Raw genomic sequence first — 21,866 nt, forward strand, 5'->3', positions numbered from 1 at the left:
TATTTTCAGATAATAAGTAGAGTGCTATGGGAGAGGCCAGCTGAATATTAATTCATTTTTTCAAAACTTATAGATTGAAAAATAGTTGAATTTGGCTTTTGAGTTTATGAATATTCACCAGGTTCATGGGCAAAATTCCCAAACAAGTAAAGGCTTACTCCTTTCGCTCCGGTCGTATGTTGGAAGCCCAAATGTGAAATGTTATATAGAAATTTTGTCCAGACAAACATACATATATAAGAATATCTTTGCCATTTATGTATGGTCTCATCAGATCTTACAACCTTTAAGGATGTACATGTGACTTTTGAAATACTGTCAAAAGCACTCAGATACAACAATCAAAATTGTCTCCAGTATCCTTGGTGAGCAAAATCATCTCTGATTCAGAACCATTAAACAAGAAAATTAATTGAATTGTGTTTTCCGTGAGCAAGACTGTCTATGAAAACTCACTGTTTTCCTTTACGCACTCACAGAGAGCACTTCTGTTAGCAGATGTGGTGTGGGGGTTGGTTTCCAGGCGGACTGTTTCTGACACCAGCGGAATATCCTACGAGTCAGAGTTCTGGCATCTTCTGCATGGAGTAACTTCACATCCTACCAGTCAAGGGCGCAGTCCCGCAAGACTGTCCCACTTCACATGCCAATTGCAGGTTCCAGTTTGTCACCTGACTGACTGGCTATAAACCAAGGTTTCCACAACCTTGTCTTCAGGTTCAAAAATGTGCTAGAACAGCACACGGAGCTCAGGGAAACATTTACCAGTTATAATAATAAATAAATAATAAATACTATAAATATAAATACAATAAACCATTTACTGGTTATAATAATAAAAGATATGATAAAGGATACAAATGAATAGCCAGAAAGGAGGTGCCTAAGGCAAGGTCTGGAAAGGCTCCGAGCACAGGAGTTTCTGGCCCGTGGAGTTGGGCTGCGTCAACCTGCCAGTGGACGCGTTTACCAACCTGGAAGCACTCTGATTTTTACAGGGGCTTCATCCCATAAGCATGATCAATGATTAACTCATTTTCTAGTTCCTCTCCCCTCTCCAGAGGGTGGGAGGTTGAGCTAAAAGTTCCAAGCTTCTAATGATGGTGTGGCCTTCAAAGGGACCAGTTCCCATCCAGGAGGCCACCCAGGATTGCCTCATTAGAACAAAAGAAAGCTCTATGTCAGACCCTCTGGTCATTTGGGAGATTATAAGAACTATAGGACTGAAGCATCAGGCACCAGAGTCAGAGACTGAATATTAGCAGGAACCAGGTAAAAAGACACATATATACATGTTTCATTATTTCACAAAGACAAATATAACAGAAACAATACGCTAAATTTGTCACTCCTGATAGTAAATTCTTAATTACAAAGAGTAGCTAAAGAATAGAACTAGTATTATATGAATATTCATTAGTTCCATTCTGAAGTTTGTTCATTTTACTTCCTCTGATCTTAGATATTTAATTTAGTTCCTCTGTGACTCCTATGCTTGTATCCAAATGTGTATTTATTTTAAAGTTACATTTATATATCTTAGTTTATTTTCCATTTTCTTTCAGGATACAGAAGAAGAACGCAATTTGTCTGTGGACAGTTCCCATATGTGTTTTCTGTGGTATCTTAAAGTTATGTAAGTAATGTAATGTAATATTGAATACAAAGCTTTTTAAGAGTATTTAGCTTCGAGTGTCTGGATGGCTTAGTCAGTTAAGCGTCTGCCTTCATCATGATCCTAGGGTCCTGGGATTGAGTACCAAGTTGGGCTCCCTGCTCAGTGGGGAGTCTGCTTCTCCCCCTGCCCCTCCCCCTGCTCGTGCTCGCTCGCTCTCTCTCAAATAAATAGAATATTTTTTTTAAAAAGAGTGCTTAGCTTTAACTTTGAATTAACCACAAACGGATTATTTGCATTATTATTTTCATATAAACTTTTCACTTACCAATCAAGATATCCTCAAATAAGATGCCAAACTACTGTTGGGGAATAAACATTAAAAGTAACAGTAGAAACCATTTGAACATTACAATTCTAATGTTCAGACTTTATGTAAATTATCTCTTTCAATTTCCATAACAAACACATGACTGTAAGTATTATTATTGTTATTTTATAAACAAGGAAAAGTGAGTTTGGATAGGTTAAATAATTTGTATAAAAATATACAGCTACTAAAAGATAGCACTGGGATTTGACTGGTTTTTAGGCTACTGGGCTCTTTGATTTTCATTATATACACACTGTTCCAAAAGGATGCTCTTTGTTTTGGATAGTTTCTCAAACCCATTTTAACATGAGAGTGAGTGAACATAACTAAAAAGGGAAAACTGGGGGCACCTGCATGGCTCAGTGGGTTAAGCCTCTGCCTTTGGCTCAGGTCCTGATTTCAGGGTCCTGGGATCCAGCCCCACATCAGGCTCTCTGCTCTGCAGGGAGCCTGCTTCCCATCTCTCTCTCTGCCTGCCTCTCTGCCTACTTGTGATGTCTCTCTCTCTCTGTCAAATAAATTAAAAAAAAAAAAAAAAGGAAAAGTGGAACAAGGGAAGATAATTAACTGCATTACAAAATTGTTTGACACTTAAAAGCATCAGTGAATCCAAATATTTTTTACTCTCAAAGTCAAGGCAATATCCTGTATAGAACAATATCCTGTATAGAATACAAACAACTGTCTTACGTGTCCCGGCTCTCCAGAAGACTGTGATGTGTCTATTTCTTTTTGTCTACCCAACTTTCTTTCCTTTGGGAGAACTATCCCTCCCCTATCCTGTGATAAATTAATTTCATGTGATTTATATGGTACTAACTCCACACACTCACGCTTCCGGGGCCACAGTGATTTGGTGAGGATTGACACATGACCCAGGCAGAATCAGTCAAGATACTCGTATCTTCAAGAAAGCATAGTTGTTGTAGGGGCGCCTGGGTGGCTCAGTGGGTTAGCTGCTGCCTTCAGCTTGGGTCATGATCTCAGGGTCCTGGGATCGAGTCCTGCATCGGGCTCTCTGCTCAGCATGGAGCCTGCTTCCTCCTCCTCTCTCTCTCTCTCTGCCTGCCTCTCCATCTACTTGTGATTTCTCTCTGTCAAATAAATAAATAAAAATGTTTAAAAAAAATTAACAGAAATAAAGACAGCATCAGAGTTTTGGGGCGCTCATAGAGTGAAGACAAGGACATTAAAAAGAGATATACATAAGCCTTCATTCTGTGCAGTCATCATTATTTAAGATTCAGGGAGGGTTTTATGTTTGTGGGCATTAATTTTAAAAGTATTTATTACATTACCAGCTTTCTCCTATGGATTTTGAACCAACTGGAATATAGACAATGGAAAATGTGGAGATAAAAATTCCTGGTGCAGCTGAACTAGAGAATAGAACCTGCTTTTCTGGCCAAATGGGCTATTTTCTGCTTCCCCCAGGTAGGGACCATGGGACCATCAGAAAAGAGAATCTGCAAAAAAAAAAAAAAAAAAAAAAAAAGGCATTTATAGCCAGTTTCCCACATCTCCAGTCTCACACACACTGAGCCCCAAGAGCTGGTGAAAGAGATGAGCCTCCAGATTACCCTGATCTGGTTATGGATTGTGAAAGTAAAATCCAAACCTAAGAAGAGAGAACTCAGAGGGAGCTAAGTGTTTTCCTATTACATAGGTGGTAGAAATGTTCATAGTCTGTCCCCTGTAAAAATACCATTTAAAGAATAAAATGAAACTAGTACCCCAGTAGTCATCACACAAGTGAAGAAATAGAACATGATGGGAACCTTAAAATCTGTTACTTAGATATGCAGAGGGACACCTGGGTGGCTCAGTGGGTTAAAGCCTCTGCCTTTGGCTCAGGTCATGATCTCGGGGTCCTGGGATCGAGCCCCATTGGGATCTCTGCTCAGCAGGGAGCCTGCTTCCTCCTCTCTCTCTGTCTGCCTCTCTGATTAATTGTGATCTCTGTCTGTCAAATAAATAAAACCTTAAAAAAAGAAAGAAAGAAAGAAAGAAAGAAATGCAGAATCTGGGGCTTCATTCCCAAGCTCCTAAATCATTTTGTGCATTTTAACAAGATCCTATAGACATTGTTTGTACATTACTGCTTAGGACGTACCACTCTAATGCACATAAATCAAAGTTTCTCTAGGATATAGACCTACAGGTAGAACCGACTAAAAGTAGGATATGCATTCGCTCAGCTTTACTAGTTAGTGCCCAATTTCTTTTTGAAAAGATAGTTCTAATCTACGTAGCCTCCACCAGCTGTGGATAGAAGTTACCATTGGGCCATATCCTCACCAACTCTTAATATAATCTGATTTTTTAATTTGTCAGTCTGGTAGGTGTGAAATTATACCATTGTGCTTTTTTGCATTTCCCTGATAACTATCGAGCATATTTTCAGTTATTCATGAGGAATTTTTTTTCCCTTTCTGTTAAATGAATATTTTTACCCATTTTTTATTTTTATGTTTCATAATAATTTATAAGATTTCATTGCATTTTAATTACTAGGACATTATCTATACATTTCAACATGTATCTTGAAAGAATTTTATCCTAGTTTATGCAACTTTTCACTTCTTATGACTCTACTGATAACTAATATCCTTCCTGTTGTAGAATTTATCAACTCTTAACCTTAATGTGTTTGTGAATTTTTAAATCAATTTAAGAAATCTTTTCCTCCAAGTTTGTAAAAATAGACTTCTACGTTGTTTTCTGAAAGTTCTTAATCCATCTGGAATTAGTTTTTGCATGTGCTTTGAAATAGGGATCCAATTTTATGGGTTTTTTTCATGAATAATTAATTTTACCAGACCCAGTTATTAAATAAGGTATTTACCAATAATACCTACCTTGTCATAAATCAGTTTTCCATGAATGCAGGTTTCTCCCCAGCTGGCTATGCTCCTTAAATCAATACTACATTATCTTTATTACTATGGTTTCATTTGCAAATCTCGATAAGAGGCAGTGCCAGTACCGGACTCTGAACCTAACTCTTGACCTTCTTCAGGCATCTCTTAGCTATGTACTGGGCCCATTTTAATTGCCTGTGATTTTTTAGAATTGGTTTGTCAAATTCCACAAAAACTTTAGTAGGGATTTTTATAATTGGTCTAAATATTTTAATCAATTTGAAGAGTCTTTCAGCTCAAGAATAATATATAACTCCCATTTATTTAGGTCTTTTTACATGTCTGCCAATAAAATTTTATAGTTTTTCATGTAAGTGCCTGGACATCTTTGTTAGACTTATTCCAAGATGCTTTATAATTTTGTTGCTATTATACTCAATTTTTTATTTTTTTATTTTTATTTTTTTTAAGATTTTATTTATTTGTCAGAGAGAGAGCGAGTGAGCACAGGCAGACAGAATGGCAGGCAGAGGCAGAGGGAGAAGAAGGCTCCCTGCTGAGCAAGGAGCCCGATGTGGGACTCGATCCCATGGCCTGAGCCAAAGGCAGCCACTTAACCAACTGAGCCACCCTATACTCAATTTTTTAAAGTTGCATTTTCTAACCAGACCTTCCTGTTGTATAGAATATTAATTTTTATATTCCACAACCTAATTTTTACAAATCACATCACCTGCAGATAATGGTGGTTTTGTTTATCCCTTTCCAATAACTATGCTTTTTCTTTCTTTCTTCTTAAAAATATTCTATTTATTTATTTGACAGAGACACAGCAAGAGAGGGAACAAGGAGTGGGAGAGGGAGAAACAGGGTTCCCACTGAGCAGGGAGACTGATGCAGGGCTCAATTGTAGGACCTGGGATCAAGACCTGAGCTGAAGACTGATGCCTAACGACTGAGGCACCCAAGGTGCCCCTGATCTTTGTTATTTCTATTTTTCTGCTAACTTTGAGCTGTTTGTTCTAACAATTCTGACAGATGTGAGGCAATATCTCATTGTGGTTTTGATTTGCATATTCCTGATGATTAATGGTGTTGGACATCTTTTCATGTCTCTCTGTTGGCCATCCATACGTCTTCTTTGGAAATATACCTATTTGGGTCCTCTGCTCATTTTTTAATGGGATTATTTGGATTTTTATGGTGTTAGGTTATTTAATATTTTGGATATTACTGTTTGTATTGCTTTGTATATTTTAGTTATAACTGTTACTGGACATATCACTTGCAGATATCTTCTATTATTCAGTAGGCTGCCTTCTTATTTCGTTGATGGTTTCCTTTGCTGTGTCAAAGCTTTTTACTTTGATGTAATCTCAATAGTTTTATTTTTGCTTTTGTTTCCTCAACTAAGGAGATATATCTATGAAAATGTTTTACTGCTGATAAGAAAGAAATTACTACCTGTGTTTTCTTTTAGGAGTTTTATGGTTTCAAGTCTCACATTTAGGTCTTTAATCCATTTTGAGTTTATTTTTGTGTATGGTAAAACAAAGTGGTCCAGTTTCATTCCTTTACCTGTAGCTGTCCGGTTTTCCCAGCACTATTTGTTGAAGAGATTATCCTTTCTGCATTGTATATTTTAGCATCCTTTGTCAAAAATAATTGACCATAAAAGCATGGGTTTATTTCTAGGCTGTCTGTTCTGTTCTATTGCTCTGCGAGTCTGTTTTTGTGCCAGTACCGTACTGTATTGATTACTACAGCTTTGTAGTATATCTTGAAATCTAGAATTGTGATACCTCCAGCTTTGCTCTTCTATCTCAAGATTGCTTTGTATATTTGGAATCTTTTGTGGTTCCACACAAATTTTAGGATTGTTTGTTCTAGTTCTGTGGAAAACATTGTTGGTATTTTGATGGTGATTCCACTAAATCTGTAGATTGCTTTGGGTAGTGTAGACATTGTAACAATATTGGTTCTCCCAACCCATGAATATGGGCTACCTTTCCATGTATTTGTGTCCTTTTCAATCTCTTTCAATAGTGTTTTACAGTTTTCAGAGCATAGGTCTTTCCCCTCCGTGGTTAAGTTTATTCCTAGATATTTTATTATTTTTGGTTGTATTTATAAATGGGATTATTTTCTTAATTTTTCTTTCTGCTATCTCATGATTACTGTTTAGAAATGCAACAGATTTCTGTATATTAATTTTGTATCCTGAAACATTACTGAATTCGTTAATACTTTTTGGTGGAGTCTTTAGGGTTTACTGTATGTAGTGTCATATCATCTGGAAATATTGACAGTATTACTTCTTCTTTGCTGATTTGTATGCCTTTGATCTCTTTCTTGTCTGATTGTTGTGCCCAGGACTTCTAGTACTCTGTTGAATAAAAGCAATGAGAGTGGACATCCTTGTCTTGTTCCTGACCTTGGAGGGAAAGCTTTCAGTTTTTCACCATTGAGTATTACGTTAGCTATGGGTTTGTCATAAATGGCCTTTATTATGCTGAGGTATGTTCCCTCTAAATCTACTTTGTTGAGAGATTTTATCATAAATGAATGTTATGCTTTGTCAAATGCTTTTTCTACATCCGTTGAGATGATGATATGGTTTTTATCATTTCTCTTGTTAATGTGATATGTAATGTTGATTGATTTGTGAATACTGAACCACCCTTGCATCCCAGGATAAATTCTACTTGATCGTGGTGAATAATTTTTTAAATGTATTATTGGATTTGTTAGTTGAGAATTTTTACATCTGTAAGCAGAGATATTGGCCTGTAGTTCTCTTTTGTCTTTATCTGCTTTGGTATCAGGGCAGTGCTGGCCTCAAATGCATTTGGACACTTTTCTTCCTTTTCTATTTTTTGGAATAGTTTGAGAAAAATAGCTATTACTTCTTTAAATGTTTGGTAGAATTTACCGTGAAGTACCATGAATTCACTGTGAAGCTATCTGTCCTGGACTTTTGTCTTTGGGAGTTTTTTTTTATTACAGATTCAATTTCAGTGTAGTAATTGGTCTGTTGAAATTGTCTATTTCTTCTTGATTCAGTTTTGGAAAGGTTATGTTTTTAGGAATTTATCCATTCTAGGTTGTCCAATTTATTGGCATATAATTTTTCATAATATTCTCTTATAATTCTTTGTATTTCTTTGATACTGGATATTAATTCTCTTCCTATATTTCTGATTTTTCTGATTTTCAGTTCTCTCTCTCTCCTCTCTCCCTCCGTGTATGCGTATGTGTCTGTCTCTTCTTTTGATGACTCCAGCTAAAGGCTTATCAATTTGGTTGATATGTTCAAAGAACCAGCTCCTGATTTTATTGATCTATCCTATTGGTTTTTTAGTCTTGATTTTATTTATTTCTGCTCTAATCTTAATATTTTCTTTCTTTTACTGGCTTTGTGCTTTGTACTTCTTTTTCTAGGTCCTTTAGGTGTAAGGTTGGCATGTTTATTTGGCATCTTTCTTATTTTTTGAGTTAGGTCTGTTAGAACAGATTTTGCTTCATCCCAAAGATTTTGGACCATTGTGTTTTCATTTTTATTTGTCTCCTTATATTTTTTAATTTCCTCTTTGATTTCTTTATTGAAACATTTATTGTTCAGTAGTATATTACTTAGCTTCCATGTATTTGTGTCCTTTCTGGATTTTTTTCTTGTGATTCATTTCTAGTTTCATACATACCACTGTGATCATGAAAAATGCACGATATGATTTCAGTCTTTTTTTAATTTATTGGGACTTGATTTGCTGTCTAACATGTGATCTATTTTGTAAAATGTGCACCAGGCTCTTGAAAAGAATGGGTATTCTGCTGTTTTGGAATGAAGTGTTCTGAACATCTGATAGATCCATCTGGTTTAATGTGTCATTCAAAGCCACTGTTTTCTTGTTGCTTTTCTGTCTCTGTGACCTACCCATGGATGTAAGTGAGGTGTCAAGGTCTCCTTCTGTCCCTGTGTTACTGTCAGTTTCTTCCTTTATGTCTGTTAATAGTTGCTTTCTATACTTAGGTACTCTCATATTGGGTGCATAAATATTAACAATTGTTATGTCCTCTTTTTGATTGTATCCTCTATCATGATGCAATGTCCTTCTTTCTCTCTTGTTAGTCTTTGTTTTTTCTTTTTAAAAATTTTACTTATTTATTTGACAAAAAGAAAGAGATTGAGCAAGTACAAACAGGGGGAGCAGCAGGCAGAGGGAGAGGGAGAAGCAAACACCCTGTCAAGCAGAGACCCCAACTCGGGGATCAATCCCAGGACACTGGGATCGTGGTCTGAGCCAAAGGGAAACACTTAACTGACTGAGCCACCCAGGAGCCCCTTGTTAGTCTTTGTTTTAAAGTCTATTTTGTTTGATATAAGTACTGCCACCTCAGCTTTCTTTTTCCATTTGCATGATAAAGGTTTTTCCATCCCTTCACTTTCAGTCTGCATGTGTCTAAAGTGAGTCTGCTGTAGGCAGCATATAGATGCATCTTACCTTTTTATCTTTTCAGTCTCCCTGTGTCTTTTGACACCAATGATTGGAGCACTTACCTTTTTTTTTTTTTTTTTTTTTTTTAACATTTAAAGTAACTATTGGTAGGTGTGTACTTAACTGCCAGCTTGTTACTTATTTTATGGTTGTTTTCGTAGTTCCTCTTGGTTCCTTCCTTTTCCTTTTGCTCAATCCCCCTGTTGTTTGATGGCTTTCTTTAGCAATGTACTTGGGTCCCATTCTCTTCATTTATTGTGTGTCTATTACAGGTTTTTGATTTTTGGATGCCACCATTAGGTTTGCCATTACCAGGCACTTCAGGGATGTCTCCTGTGTGGGTCGTGTGTGCCCTACTGTTGTGGCTGAGCCACATTTGCCTTCAGTCCAGTCAGCTGCATTGGCTCACTTTTGCCTTTTGTGGGTGTACCCAGTGGGACTTAGGCCTTATTCTGTCCCTTGTCCCTTAGGACCAATCTGGAGCCACTGCGGGCTTGCAGTTTGGTAGTTTCAGAAGTGAGAGTGGATGCCTACCCTCAGCTGTGGTCTCCCCAAATACAGGACACCCACCCTGCCTTGTCCTGAGAGGCCTTCATTGGTGGGTGGATCTGGCAGTTAGACCAGCTGCCTGCCTCCTTTCCATTTGCTGGGGCCGCTCCCTCACCAGCCTGCAGGGTGCTCTCCCTGCCTGTCCCTTGGGAGGCTCTTGTTGGTGGGCGAACTTGACAATGAGATTCAAAGTTTGCCCCCAGTCTTTCTGCGGGTGCTGCAGTCACACTGAACTGCAGGACTCTCTTCCTGTGCTGCCCCTGAGAGTGTTTTGTTGGTAAGTGGAGGCACACTCAGAAAGGATGCCTTCCCCCAGTACATGTGCTGGCGATGCAGTGACGGTGACCAGTAGGGCACTCATTCTACACTGCCAACGACAAGGTTCAGCTGGGACTATGGGAACGTGTGTGTGGGGGGGGGGGGTTCTCTTCCTCTCTCCCCAAGAGTGGAGTCACTTTGGAAAGTCACTTGTCCCTGCCAAGACTGCTTTTGCAAGGTTTGGTGGGGCAGGAGCCACTTCGAAGGGACGCCAAGTGAGGTGGATGGGATGGAGTGGAGACTCAGAAGAGCGTGGAGACAGAGCGCGCCGTGTTAGCAACATGTGTGCATTGTGTTCGGTGGTGGGGGGGGGGGGCGGTGAAATGGTGCCTACCAGCTCTTTTGTTCTTGGAGAAGTCTCCTAAAGATCCTCCCTGCCCCTCCAGCACACATTCGGAGGTTAGTAAATAAATCCACACCTCAGTAAATAAATCTACCATATACCTCAGGCCCTTTCCAAATTGCTGCTTCTAGGTTGTATTGTGGCTGGGTGATTTATTATGCTGGGTCTTTAAGGGTGGGGTTTCTCTTTCCTATTGCCTTCTGGCTTGCCTGGAGCTAAGCCCCCTGATTTTTATAGTATTCAGAGGTAAGCCCTGCTGATTATAAAAATTCATGAAATTGAGCCCCACTGGCTTTTAGAGCCAAATGTCATGGATCCTTGTCTTCCCAGTTTGGGTGCCCCATACCTGGGGTGCCCGGTGTGGAGTTGGATGCTCTTGCTTCGCCATGCTTGTGGTCCCTCCTGTTTGTGGTTAATCTCTCCAAAGTGTTTGGCTCCCAGCTACGTGTCTGCCCCTTCTACCCTTTCGATTTGGCCTCACCTCTGTGATTAACTGTGGAATATATGTTCTGCCAGTCTTTGGGTCATTTTCTATGTTAGTTGCACTCATGTGGCTGTTATCTCAGTGTGTCTGTGGGATGTAGTGAGCTCGGGATCCTCTGACTCTGCCGTCCTCCCAGAACTCTACATCTCTTTATGTTGTGTATCCGTTATCAGATTACTGTAGCTAGAGCTATTTTTGATAATTTTGTCCTTTAACCTTTGTACTAACGGTAAATGACTAACACACCACCTTGTTAAGATTTTAACTTATTCCGAATCTCACTATATACTTACCTAGTAGTAGTGTGTTATATATTTTCATAGTTTCTTTTTACTTCTTAGAGGTCTTTTATTTCAGCTTGGAGAACTCCTTTCAGTATTTCTTATAAAGCAAGTCTAGTGGTGATAAACCCCCTCAACTTTTATTTGTTTGGGAAGGTCTTTATCTCGCCTTCATTTCTGAAGGGCAGTTTCACTGGGCAAGTGTTCTTGGTTAGCAGTTTTTCCTTTTAGTACTTTGAATATATCCTCTCCTGCTTGACTAACACATAAAATTTCTGCTGAGAAATGCACTATTTAGCTAAGGGGCATTCCTTTGTATGAGAGGATTTTGTTTTTCTCCTGGTGCTTTAAATTCTGTTTTTGTCTCTGGTTTTAGATAGTTTTATTATAATGGTTGTGGAGACCAAAATTTTTGATTAAAATTTTGGGGTGACAGCCTTATGGACTTGAATATCAAATCTTTTCCTACTTTTGGGAAGTTGTCAGCCATTTTATCTTTAGGTTTCTTCTCTTCCTTTCTGAGACCTCAGTGATGCTTAGATTGTCTCTTAATGGTATCCCATAAGTTTCACAGGCTTTGGTCATTCATTTTTATTATTATTATTATTTTATTTTCTGAACTGGGTTATTGCAAATAATCTGCCTTTGAGTTCACCGATTCTTTCTTCTGTTTGGTCCAGTCTACTGTTGGGGCTCTCTTGTAAATCTTTCAGTGTAGTCAGTGCGTTCCTTAGCTCCAAAATTTCTGGGTTTTGTTTTGTTTTGTTTTATGTTTTCTATTTTTGAACTTCTCATTTTGTTCTTCTACTGTTTTTCTGATTCCATTGAATTGTTGATCTTTGTTCTCTTATACCTCTCTGGACATCTTTAGACCTGTTATTTTTAATTCCTTTTTAGGGTACTTCTTTCCATTTTGGGGATCCATTACTGGACTTTATTGTGTTCCTTTGGTGGTGTCAGGATAACCTGATTCTTGATGTTCCTTTAGCTTTACATAAGTCTCTACATATCTGAAAAAGCAGTCACCTCTTCCAAACTTTGGAAGACTTATTTTGCTAAGGAAAACCTTCACCCCAGGATAGAGCATATTATGACCCCAGGTCTCATGAGGTAAGGCATGACAGGGGCATGCGGCATCTTTGGGTTCTGGGAGCCATGATGTCTCAATAGCCCAGACCAGTGGGGTCCATAGCATCAGCAACTGTGTGGTAGTTGGTGAGTATGGTGTAGTCTCCATAGTCACTGCAAGGGCTGGTAGGGTTCTCAGTAGCAACTCCAGCTCCAGGGACTAGGGGCCAGAGCAGGAAGTGCTAGTGGCCCAAGCCAGTGGTGTGCACATACTCAGATGTGGGGGCCTACTGTAGTTTTTTGTGTACTGGTAGGGGTCAGTTTCAGACATGTACATCGTGTTGAGGGCAAGGGCCAGGTGAATGCAGGCACACTAGCAGCTGTAGGAGCCCTGACCATCTATGTGCTCTCCTTGGCTGTGGTGTCTCACCATAGATGCTGGCACAGTAGTGGAGGCCAGTGAGAGGAGACAGGGCCAGGTCTGGGCTCACAAACAGCATTGAGAGCCTTGACCATTGGGATGCATTCCAACAGCTGCAGGGCTTACCACAGACATGCTCACGGTAGCAGAACAAGTAATGGAAGTCGGGCTGGGGGGCCTATAGGTGCACATTTGGAGAAGCTAACCCCAGGCACCCACAAGGGGTGGGGTTCAAAGCTGCCTCTTGCACTAGCACAGCTGCAGAGGCAGGGGCTAGCTGCCTGTGTGGATCCCATTCTCTGGCACGGGTGAGGGGAAGGGAATGAGAAGGGACACAAGCAGCTGGGATCTGCAAATGCAAAAACCTGTGGGTTAAAAACCAGTGAAATCCACAGGGATCCATGGTGGCTGTACTGATCACTGGTTTCTTCTATGGGGAAAGTCGCCAGGTCCTCTGTAAAGAGCAAGTCACCGGGAACCCTGGTCGCTGATACTGGGCGGCCCCTGCCCTTCTTCCTTGTTCCTAGTCATCTCTATACATCTCAGCTCTGTTGGTCCCTGGGTGGGTGAAACCAAAGCAGGTCCTTCATGGAAATACCCAGAAAGACTGGAGAAGCTGGTCCCTCTCCCTTTCCTGGGGAGGGGAACTCTCTGGTCAGTGAGTTACCTCTTGGCACTGAGCAGTGTCAGGTTGGTGGATGGGGGGATCGGGACAAAATGAAGCATTCTTTCTTCCTTTTTTTTTGCAGTTGTTCTCAGGTTTTTGTTCCACTATGTTGAAGTTTCTTAAGTTGACTCTTAAGCATCCAGAACTGTTTGTAGATAGCTGTCTAATTCTTGATTTTGTGGGGGACAGAGGCTGGCTTCCCTACTGCACCATCTTGGTGACATCAGCTTTTCCTATTTCTATAATGACCCTTTCCCAGTTTCTTTCTTTGGCTTTTTATAATCTCTCCTTGCCTTAAATGTCAGCACCACTCAGGTTTCTTTCCTTGGCCCCTTCTCACTTTACACTTAAGTGTGTGCACCAACTCAAGAAAGCTAAGCAAATGATAAAAGATCCAACAGAAAGTTGCTTATCTTCCATGGGAATCAGGTTATTACTTTAACGTCAGCTGATACTATCACTCTACAAGGTTACTTTTACTTTTACAATAATAATTTAGTCTTAATATGAAATAAGGCCTTTCTCATATCAGTATAGTTATCCTTTTGCCTATAAATATTCCTTTACAGATAGGTAACTCAGTGATACACTTCTGTTCTTACCTCCTGCACCTCTGAAAAGTAGCATAACACAGGGCAGACATACCAGCCCTGGAGCTATGGAGCTTTTTGATCAACTTAATACTTGTGAACTCAGCACATTTGCCTTTGTAGATTTATATTACTTATTTTATTTTTTTTTTCTAAAATCAGATTGAACATATGAAATATTGTTTTCTTTATATGGTCTCAGACACTCACCTCATCCATATTTACTGATTCCCCAAATATCTTCATTTATATATAATAATGTCCTGGGCACTGTGCATCAATTAGCCAATAAAAGGACATAGTCCTGAAGCATTGACTTTTAGAGATTATATGATTAAAAAAATAGATATCTTTAAATTTAAAAAAAAAATCACCTTCTAAAAAACATGCAACTTAACATACAAATCAATGTCCCTTTCAGAAAATTTATATTGCAAGGCTGATTAATAAAGGATTTGCATTGCTAATTAATGAATTTGTATTTGGCATAAGTTACAGCATGTAAACACTATAGGTTTTCTTTTTTTTAATTTCTTTTCAACATAACAGAATTCATTGTTTTTGCAACACTACAGGTTTTCTTAGGCAAAATGATCATGTCACATTCTTAAAGATTTATACTCATGCAACTTTGGCTATATGAACTCGTAGTATTGTTAAGACAACATGCAGATTCAAACCTCTCAGCACTTTGACATGTGAGAACTAATAGTTATGTTTAATTATAGATATATGTAGCTTTTTAAACATTTAATATTTAATTGTTTATCTGTAATAGAGTGTAAGGAAGATATTGAAGGACTTAGAAACATGTATATTGAAAATGGAATATTTAAACTAATATTTAGTGTGCTGTTTACTAAAATATGATTCCTCTTTTTCCCCAACAGAAGTTTCTTCCACAATTTAACCCAGGTAAAACATTTTTAAAAGATTTTATATATCCTTCATATATCACTACTATATTATTTCCTTCTAAGCATTCATGTTTCCCACAAAGAGAATTTTCCAAACTAATTTTCAACAAAAGAAGCTTAGAGTGCAGTGATACTTCAGATATGGTTTGAGGACCCCTAGAACTCTACAGACCTTTTCAGGAGATCCATGAGGTCTACCCTTTTCCACCTACATATCTATGTGAGGATAGATTTTCTCCATATGCTTCCACCAAAACAACATATACCAATAGCTTGAATTGGGAACACAGATGATAATTCAGCTGTCTTCTATTAAATACAAAACCATTTTTCTAATTTTTTTGTTTTGTAAAATAGTTATTTTTCATAAAAATATATATCATGTTACATTTATGGGTTTATTTTGGCTTTTAAAATAAGTGCTTTCCAATTTTCTCAGTTTTAATTTGTACCTGGTACCATGGTAAATACTGATAGATCTAACCCACATAAAACAAAAGCTCTGTGAGACTCACAATAATTTTTAAGGCTATGAAAGTGTCTTGAGATCGAAAAGTTCTAATATCTGATCTGGAGACTCTTACCCAGAGGAAACAAACTGAGGGTTGTTGGAAGGGAGGTGGGGAGGAGGATGGGGTAATTGCATGATGGGCATTAAGAATGGGATGTGGGTATGATGGGGGTGATGTGATGAGCACTAAGTGTTATACACAACTGATTAATTATTAAACTCTGCCTATGAAACTAATGATGTACTCTATGTTGGCTAATTGAATTTAAATTTTTAAAAAATCTGGTCCAAGGGTGGAAGCTGGCAGTGGAGTAGGAGGACCCTAGCTTGTCTCTTTCCATAAATACAACTAAATACTATCAAATTATCCTAAATACACCAGAAGTTGACCTGAAGACTGGCAGAATAAACTCTACAGCTATAGGTAGAGAAGTCACACTGAAGAAGTTAGGAAGTACAGAGATGCAGTTTGGGAGAGGAACAGATCACGGCCACTGTGGAAGGGAGGGAAGGGTGAGAGCTAAACTAGCACACAGGGGAGCACACGGGAAAAATGAATCCCATACCAGTTGGCTTGAAAAGTAAGGAGGGCTGAATATTGTGAGTTCTTGCAACCAGCAGGGATTAAAGCCTAGAGTTTTAAAGGCCAGTGAACTTGACTGGGATAAAGCCCAGAGAGTACTGCACTGGGCTTGGGAAGACGCCAGACAAACAACTAGCCGACACGCAGCATGGAAACAATGATGAAGGAGCACCTGCAGCACACACTGGGAAGGTGTGAGTCCCAGAGAGGCAGCACTCATGCAGAGACACCTCTGGGAACAAAGGAACTGGCCGAAACCATTTCCCTATCCTGACCCTCTGGGTTACTAATTCATTCCTCTCCTTCTTCTAACCTCTGTTCATTCCATGAAGCATGTTTCTCATTTTATCATGCCCTCTCTCTCTTGCCTCAGTATCATGCCTCAGTATAAGCACAGGGCTACCTGCAGGAACCAGTGCAGTGCCGACATTTGCTAACTTACTTGTGTCTATAAAACCCTAACCCCCACATGCACTCCAGTGAAACCACCTACCTGAAACATGCTTGCCCAGTCCCAGTGCAGCAGGCCATCTCCCAGAAGACTGCCCAAACCCCTGCTCACACCATACTTCCCACTGTGGGAGTTTTGCCAAGCCTCTGTTCTGCCAGCAGTGGCAACAAGTCTTATTTCACAAACAGACCAAAGCACACCTACTTAAAACATGCCACATTAAGTCCAAGGACCAAACACTGCCTACAACAGGCAAAGAGAGAATCTGCAGATAACTGGCCTGAAGGATAAAGCAGCCAGAATGAAACAGCACAGTACATGTAGCACATATTGGAGACACTCCCAGAAGTGCCAGGCCCTGGGGAACGAGGGACATTACATGGCAGGGCGCCACAGGACCTCTTCTTCATAAGGCCATTACCATCAAGAATAGGAGACATAGCTAATGTTTCTAACAGAGAAACAGGCTCAGAGATATAGAGAAAATGAGAAGACAGAGAAATTTATCCCAAATGAAAGAACAGGACAATGCCACAGCCAGAGAGCTAAGTGAAACAGATATAAGTAACATGCTTTGGTAGAGAATGTAAAGCATTGATCTTAAGAATATTCACTGGACCTCAGAAGAGTAGAAGACATGAGTGAGAACTTTAACACAGAGATAAGGAACAACATGGAAGAGAGAGAGGGCATGATAAAATGAGAAACATGCTTCATGGAATGAACAGAGGTTAGAAGAAGGAGAGGAATGAATTAGTAACCCAGAAGACAGAATGATGGAAAGTAATCAAGGTGAACATAAGAGATAAAAAAGAATTAGGCAAAACAAGAATAGAGTTAAGGAACTCAGTGACTCAATAAAACATAGTAACATTCATATAATAGGAGTCCCAGGAGAACAGAGAAAATGGATCAGAAAATTTATTTGGAGAAATAATAGCTGTAAACTTCCCTAATCTGCAGAAGGAAACAGATATCCAGTTCCGGGAAACACAGAGAACCCCCATCAAAATCAACAAAAGCAGACACACACCAATACATATTGTAATTGAACTGGCAAAATATAGTGATAAAGAAAAAAATTTTAAAGCAGCAAGACAAAAAAAGACAGTAACTTACCAGGGAAAATCCATAAGGCTAGCAGGAAATTTTTCAGCAGAAACGTTCCAAGCCAGAAGGAAGTGGCAATGGGAAAAATCTGCAGCTGAGAATACTCTTATCCAGCAAGGTTATTTTTCAGAAAAGGAGAAGAGATAGTTTCCCAGAGAAACAAAAACTAAAGGAGTTCATGACCACTAAACCAGCACTGCAAGAAATATTAAAGAGGACACTTTGAATGGAAAAGAAAGACCAAAATTGACAGTATAAAGATAGGAATCACAAAACCAGTAAAAATGAATATTTCAGTAAAAAAAAAAGTCAAGGAATCCACAAAATTGAAGTATGTGAAATATAACAACATATATCTAAAATGTGGGGAGGAGGAGAGTAAAGAATGGGTTCAAACTTTAATGACCATGAACTTAACATAGACTCTTACATGAAGAAGAGGTTATATACAAACCTAGTGGAAACCACAAATCAAAACCCACTAATAAATTTACAAAGAATAAATAGAAAGAAATCTATACATGCCACTTAAAAAAAATCAGCAAATTATGAAAAAGGGAAAGGAAAGGATCAGAGAAAATCTTCAGAAACAATCACAAAGCAGATAATAAAATGATGATAAATACCTATCAATAATTATTTTGAATGTTAAGGGACTAAATGCTTCAATGCAAAGATGTAGGGATGACAGAATATATAAAAAACCAACACCCACCTACATGCTGCCTACAAAAGACTCAATATAAGTACCAATACTTATATACTGGACAAAATAGACTTTAACCAAAGAGTGTAACAAGAGACAAAGAAGGACACTACATTTTAATAAAGAAGACAAACCAACAAGAAAATATAACAATTGTAAATATGTATACATCCAACACAGAAGCATCCAGTTAACAACAAACATAAAGGAACTAATTGATAATACATTAATAGTAGGAGACTTTAACACCCCACTTACATCAATGGACAGATCATGTAAACCGAAAATCAACAAGGAAACAATGGCTCTGCATGGTACGTTGGGCCTGATGGACCTAACAGATACATTGAAAGCATTCCATTCTAAAATAGTGATTGAAAGTTTACTATAAAGACAGTAAAATAATAATGACTATCATAATAAGTAAACCTCCTGGTATAATGAAGCCTCCATAAAACCCCAGAGGACAGAGTTCAGAGGGCTTTCCTAGTTGGTGATCACATGAATAGTCGGCGAGAGTGAACACCAAGTGAGGACATGGAAACTCCTCACCCTTTTCCCATGCCTTTCCCTCTGCATCTTTTCCATCTGGCTGTTCTTAAGCTACATCCTTTTATAAAAGCCAGTAATCTATGAATTTCTCTTCAACTTCTGGATCATCCCTGACTCCCGCATCCAGGGAAATGTTGAGTAGGACTCTTGACCAAGAGCCTGAATGAGTAAGGAATTCCCCAAAGAGAAGTTAAAGACGAGGCCGTTGCTTTGGCTTCCTGATTCTTTCCTCAGCCTGAACTCGGAAGTAATTCACAAGGGAGAAGTGAAAACAGCACCTTATCTCTGGCTTCCTGTTTTTTATTTCCTTGCACTCCAGTATGTGGTTTCTGAGAGTGAGGAAGTAGAAGCTGGCAAAACTATTGTTTGAGTTACAGCCTCGGAGCCATTCAGCTGAAGCACACAGAAGTGACCTGGCAACACTTCAAAGTTTCAGCCACAGGCCCTGCCATGGAAGCATGACACAGGATACTGATTTCCCTGCCTCTTGCTGTTATTCCCACCCCAGGGAGTTGTGTCTGCTGCCCTCTGCCCAGCCCCCCATCAAGTGCCTCATCAACAAAGTCCCTGGGCAGACACAGGCCCACAACATGCATTTATATACATAATTTTTATTTTTTTTTTTTTTTTTTTTTAAAGATTTTATTTATTTATTTGACAGACAGAGATCACAAGTAGGCAGAGAGGCAGGCAGAGAGAGAGAGAGGAGGAAGCAGGCTCCCTGCTGAGCAGAGAGTCCGATGCGGGGCTTGATCCCAGGACCCCGGGATCATGACCTGAGCAGAAGGCAGAGGCTTTAACCCACTGAGCCACCCAGGTGCCCCTATATACATAATTTTTAAATTAACATAATTTAAATAGTACTTTTGTCCTAGCGTGTGAAAAATAAATAAACAAATAAACCTTCCAATAGCAGATCAAGATAGTTGAATGAGTCCATGTGTCCATGTGCACTCTTATCTCAAATCCAACTGATGTTAAAGAATTTCTTATTAAAGCTGTAACTGGAACAGTGAAAAAAAAGAGAGTGTTTATTATTGGATAATTTTAATATAAGAAATAGAAAATTCTAGGAGTAGAATACATATTACAGACCCAAATAATACAGAATAACCTCCATCTCACTCAAAGAAATGCCTTTAGAAAATATGTGTGGAGAATGCCAGTCTACACATTTACATCAACATAGGTGCACTTGTGTCAGAAATAATTAAAGAATCTAAAGCCAGAGTTATAACATTGACTTTGGAACTATGAGTGTTAGAAGATAAGCCCTAGATAGGGATGATGTTTTATTGTATGTATGGGGATAGAAAATGAAGGCCTCTAACCTATGAGAGAAGGAGGAGCTGAAACTAGTCTCCCTACATTTCGCTAGGGTTTATAAAATATCTGTAAAGTGTGAAAGAGTAAAGTTCCACTCACAGGCTTAGAGGAGTTCCAAAGAAATGATATATCCTCTGAGGGCTATAAATGCATTTGGAGTTAGCTACATGAAGTGTCACGTGGATGTTCAAGTTTAGTAGCCCAAGAGTCTGAAGAACATAAAGCCAAGTAATAAACACAAAATGCAAGCAGTGAAATACATAGGGTCCAGGCAGAGTTGACTGCTAAACTCATTTCCATAACCCAGAGCATATAAGATTCTCATAGAAGACAGTCCCTCTGAAAATAACCTCAAAGTTAAAGGTATAAACCAGGGCACCTGGGTGGCTCAGTGGGTTGGGCCTCTGCCTTTGGCTGGGGTCATAATCTCAGGGTCCTGGGATCGGGTCCCATGTCAGACTCTGCTCAGCGGGGAGCCTGCTTCCCTTGCTCTCCCTCTGCCTGTCTCTCTGCCTACTTGTGATCTCTCTCTGTTGAATAAATAAATAAAATCTTTTTTTTTTTTTTAAAAAAAAGGGTATAAACCACAAAAACAGTCTGGAATAGACACATAAAAATCAAGAAAGTTTATACTATTGAAAGCTAGAAATGAGAACCATCTGAAAGACTACTAAATCCATATTTGAAATATTCAAAGAGATAAAAGAAGGAATTAATTATACAGCATCCAGAAATTGAAAAACCTCTCACTAAAATGTCTTGAAACGAAAAAACAGGCAACTAAAAATAAAAATTCAGGGACAGTTTCAATAAAAGCCAGATATAGTTGAGAAAGTTGCAGAATTAGTAATTTGGAATAGGAATCATGAAGAATGCAGTGCATAAAAGTGAAGATATGGAAAATATCCAAAGAGTTAAAAGACATAGACTGAGATAGTTTATTATACATGTAATAGGAATTCCAAAAAGGGAATAAAATGAATTGGACATAGTACTAAAAGAGAGGAATATGGAGGATTCTTCACAATTGAAGACATGAGTATTCAGACTGAAAAACTAAAGTGCAGGTTGTAGTAAATAGTGGTGAACAAATGAACTATATAATATGCTAATAAATTTAAATAAGCATTGACAATCAAAACTTTTCAGTAATTATTTTTTTTAAACAAAATAAAATGAAAAGGCTAGCCAACAAAACAGTGGAAAATGAAGGGAGATTTGGGTTTAAATTTGTTTAAGGTCCTTATAAGCATTCAGGATAGGGATACTGGATTAACTTTAGCCTACATTAAATATGCACGTAAAAATGTAAGATTGTCCATTAAAGTAATAGAAATAATTGTGTAATTTCTAAAAAGTAGAGCTCTGGAAGAAGGAATTTTAAAACACTAATAATTTAATAGAAGGTAATGAAACATGAAATAAAGAAAAATTAAAACACAGAATATAGAGCCCTAAAGATAAGATTTTTAAAATCACTTAAATTAAATTATTAATCAAAATTGTGCTTGGATTAAATTTACCTATTAAATGACAAAAACTCCAGAAATCTGATTTTAATAAAAGTTACACAGTTAAAACAAAGAGTAACACAAAATTTGGAAAGAAAAGGATGTAAACAGGTAAATACTATCAAAACTGGGG

General features: G+C 38.5%; 1 protein-coding gene across 1 annotated transcript in view; it reads left to right on the forward strand.

Moving 5' to 3' along the window:
- CATSPERE (catsper channel auxiliary subunit epsilon) overlaps positions 1 to 21,866 on the forward strand; it is a 141,249-nt gene that overhangs the window by 18,623 nt on the left and 100,760 nt on the right. Inside the window, exons 5-6 of the mRNA XM_045084664.1 lie at positions 1,566 to 1,636; positions 14,957 to 14,981. Of these exons, the coding sequence (XP_044940599.1) occupies positions 1,566 to 1,636; positions 14,957 to 14,981 (96 nt within the window). The remainder of the gene's footprint in view (positions 1 to 1,565; positions 1,637 to 14,956; positions 14,982 to 21,866) is intronic.

Source organism: Mustela putorius, unplaced genomic scaffold (genome assembly GCF_011764305.1).
Source record: "Mustela putorius furo isolate JIRA1106 unplaced genomic scaffold, ASM1176430v1.1 tig00000785_pilon_pilon_pilon, whole genome shotgun sequence".
Taxonomy (NCBI): domain Eukaryota; kingdom Metazoa; phylum Chordata; class Mammalia; order Carnivora; family Mustelidae; genus Mustela; species Mustela putorius.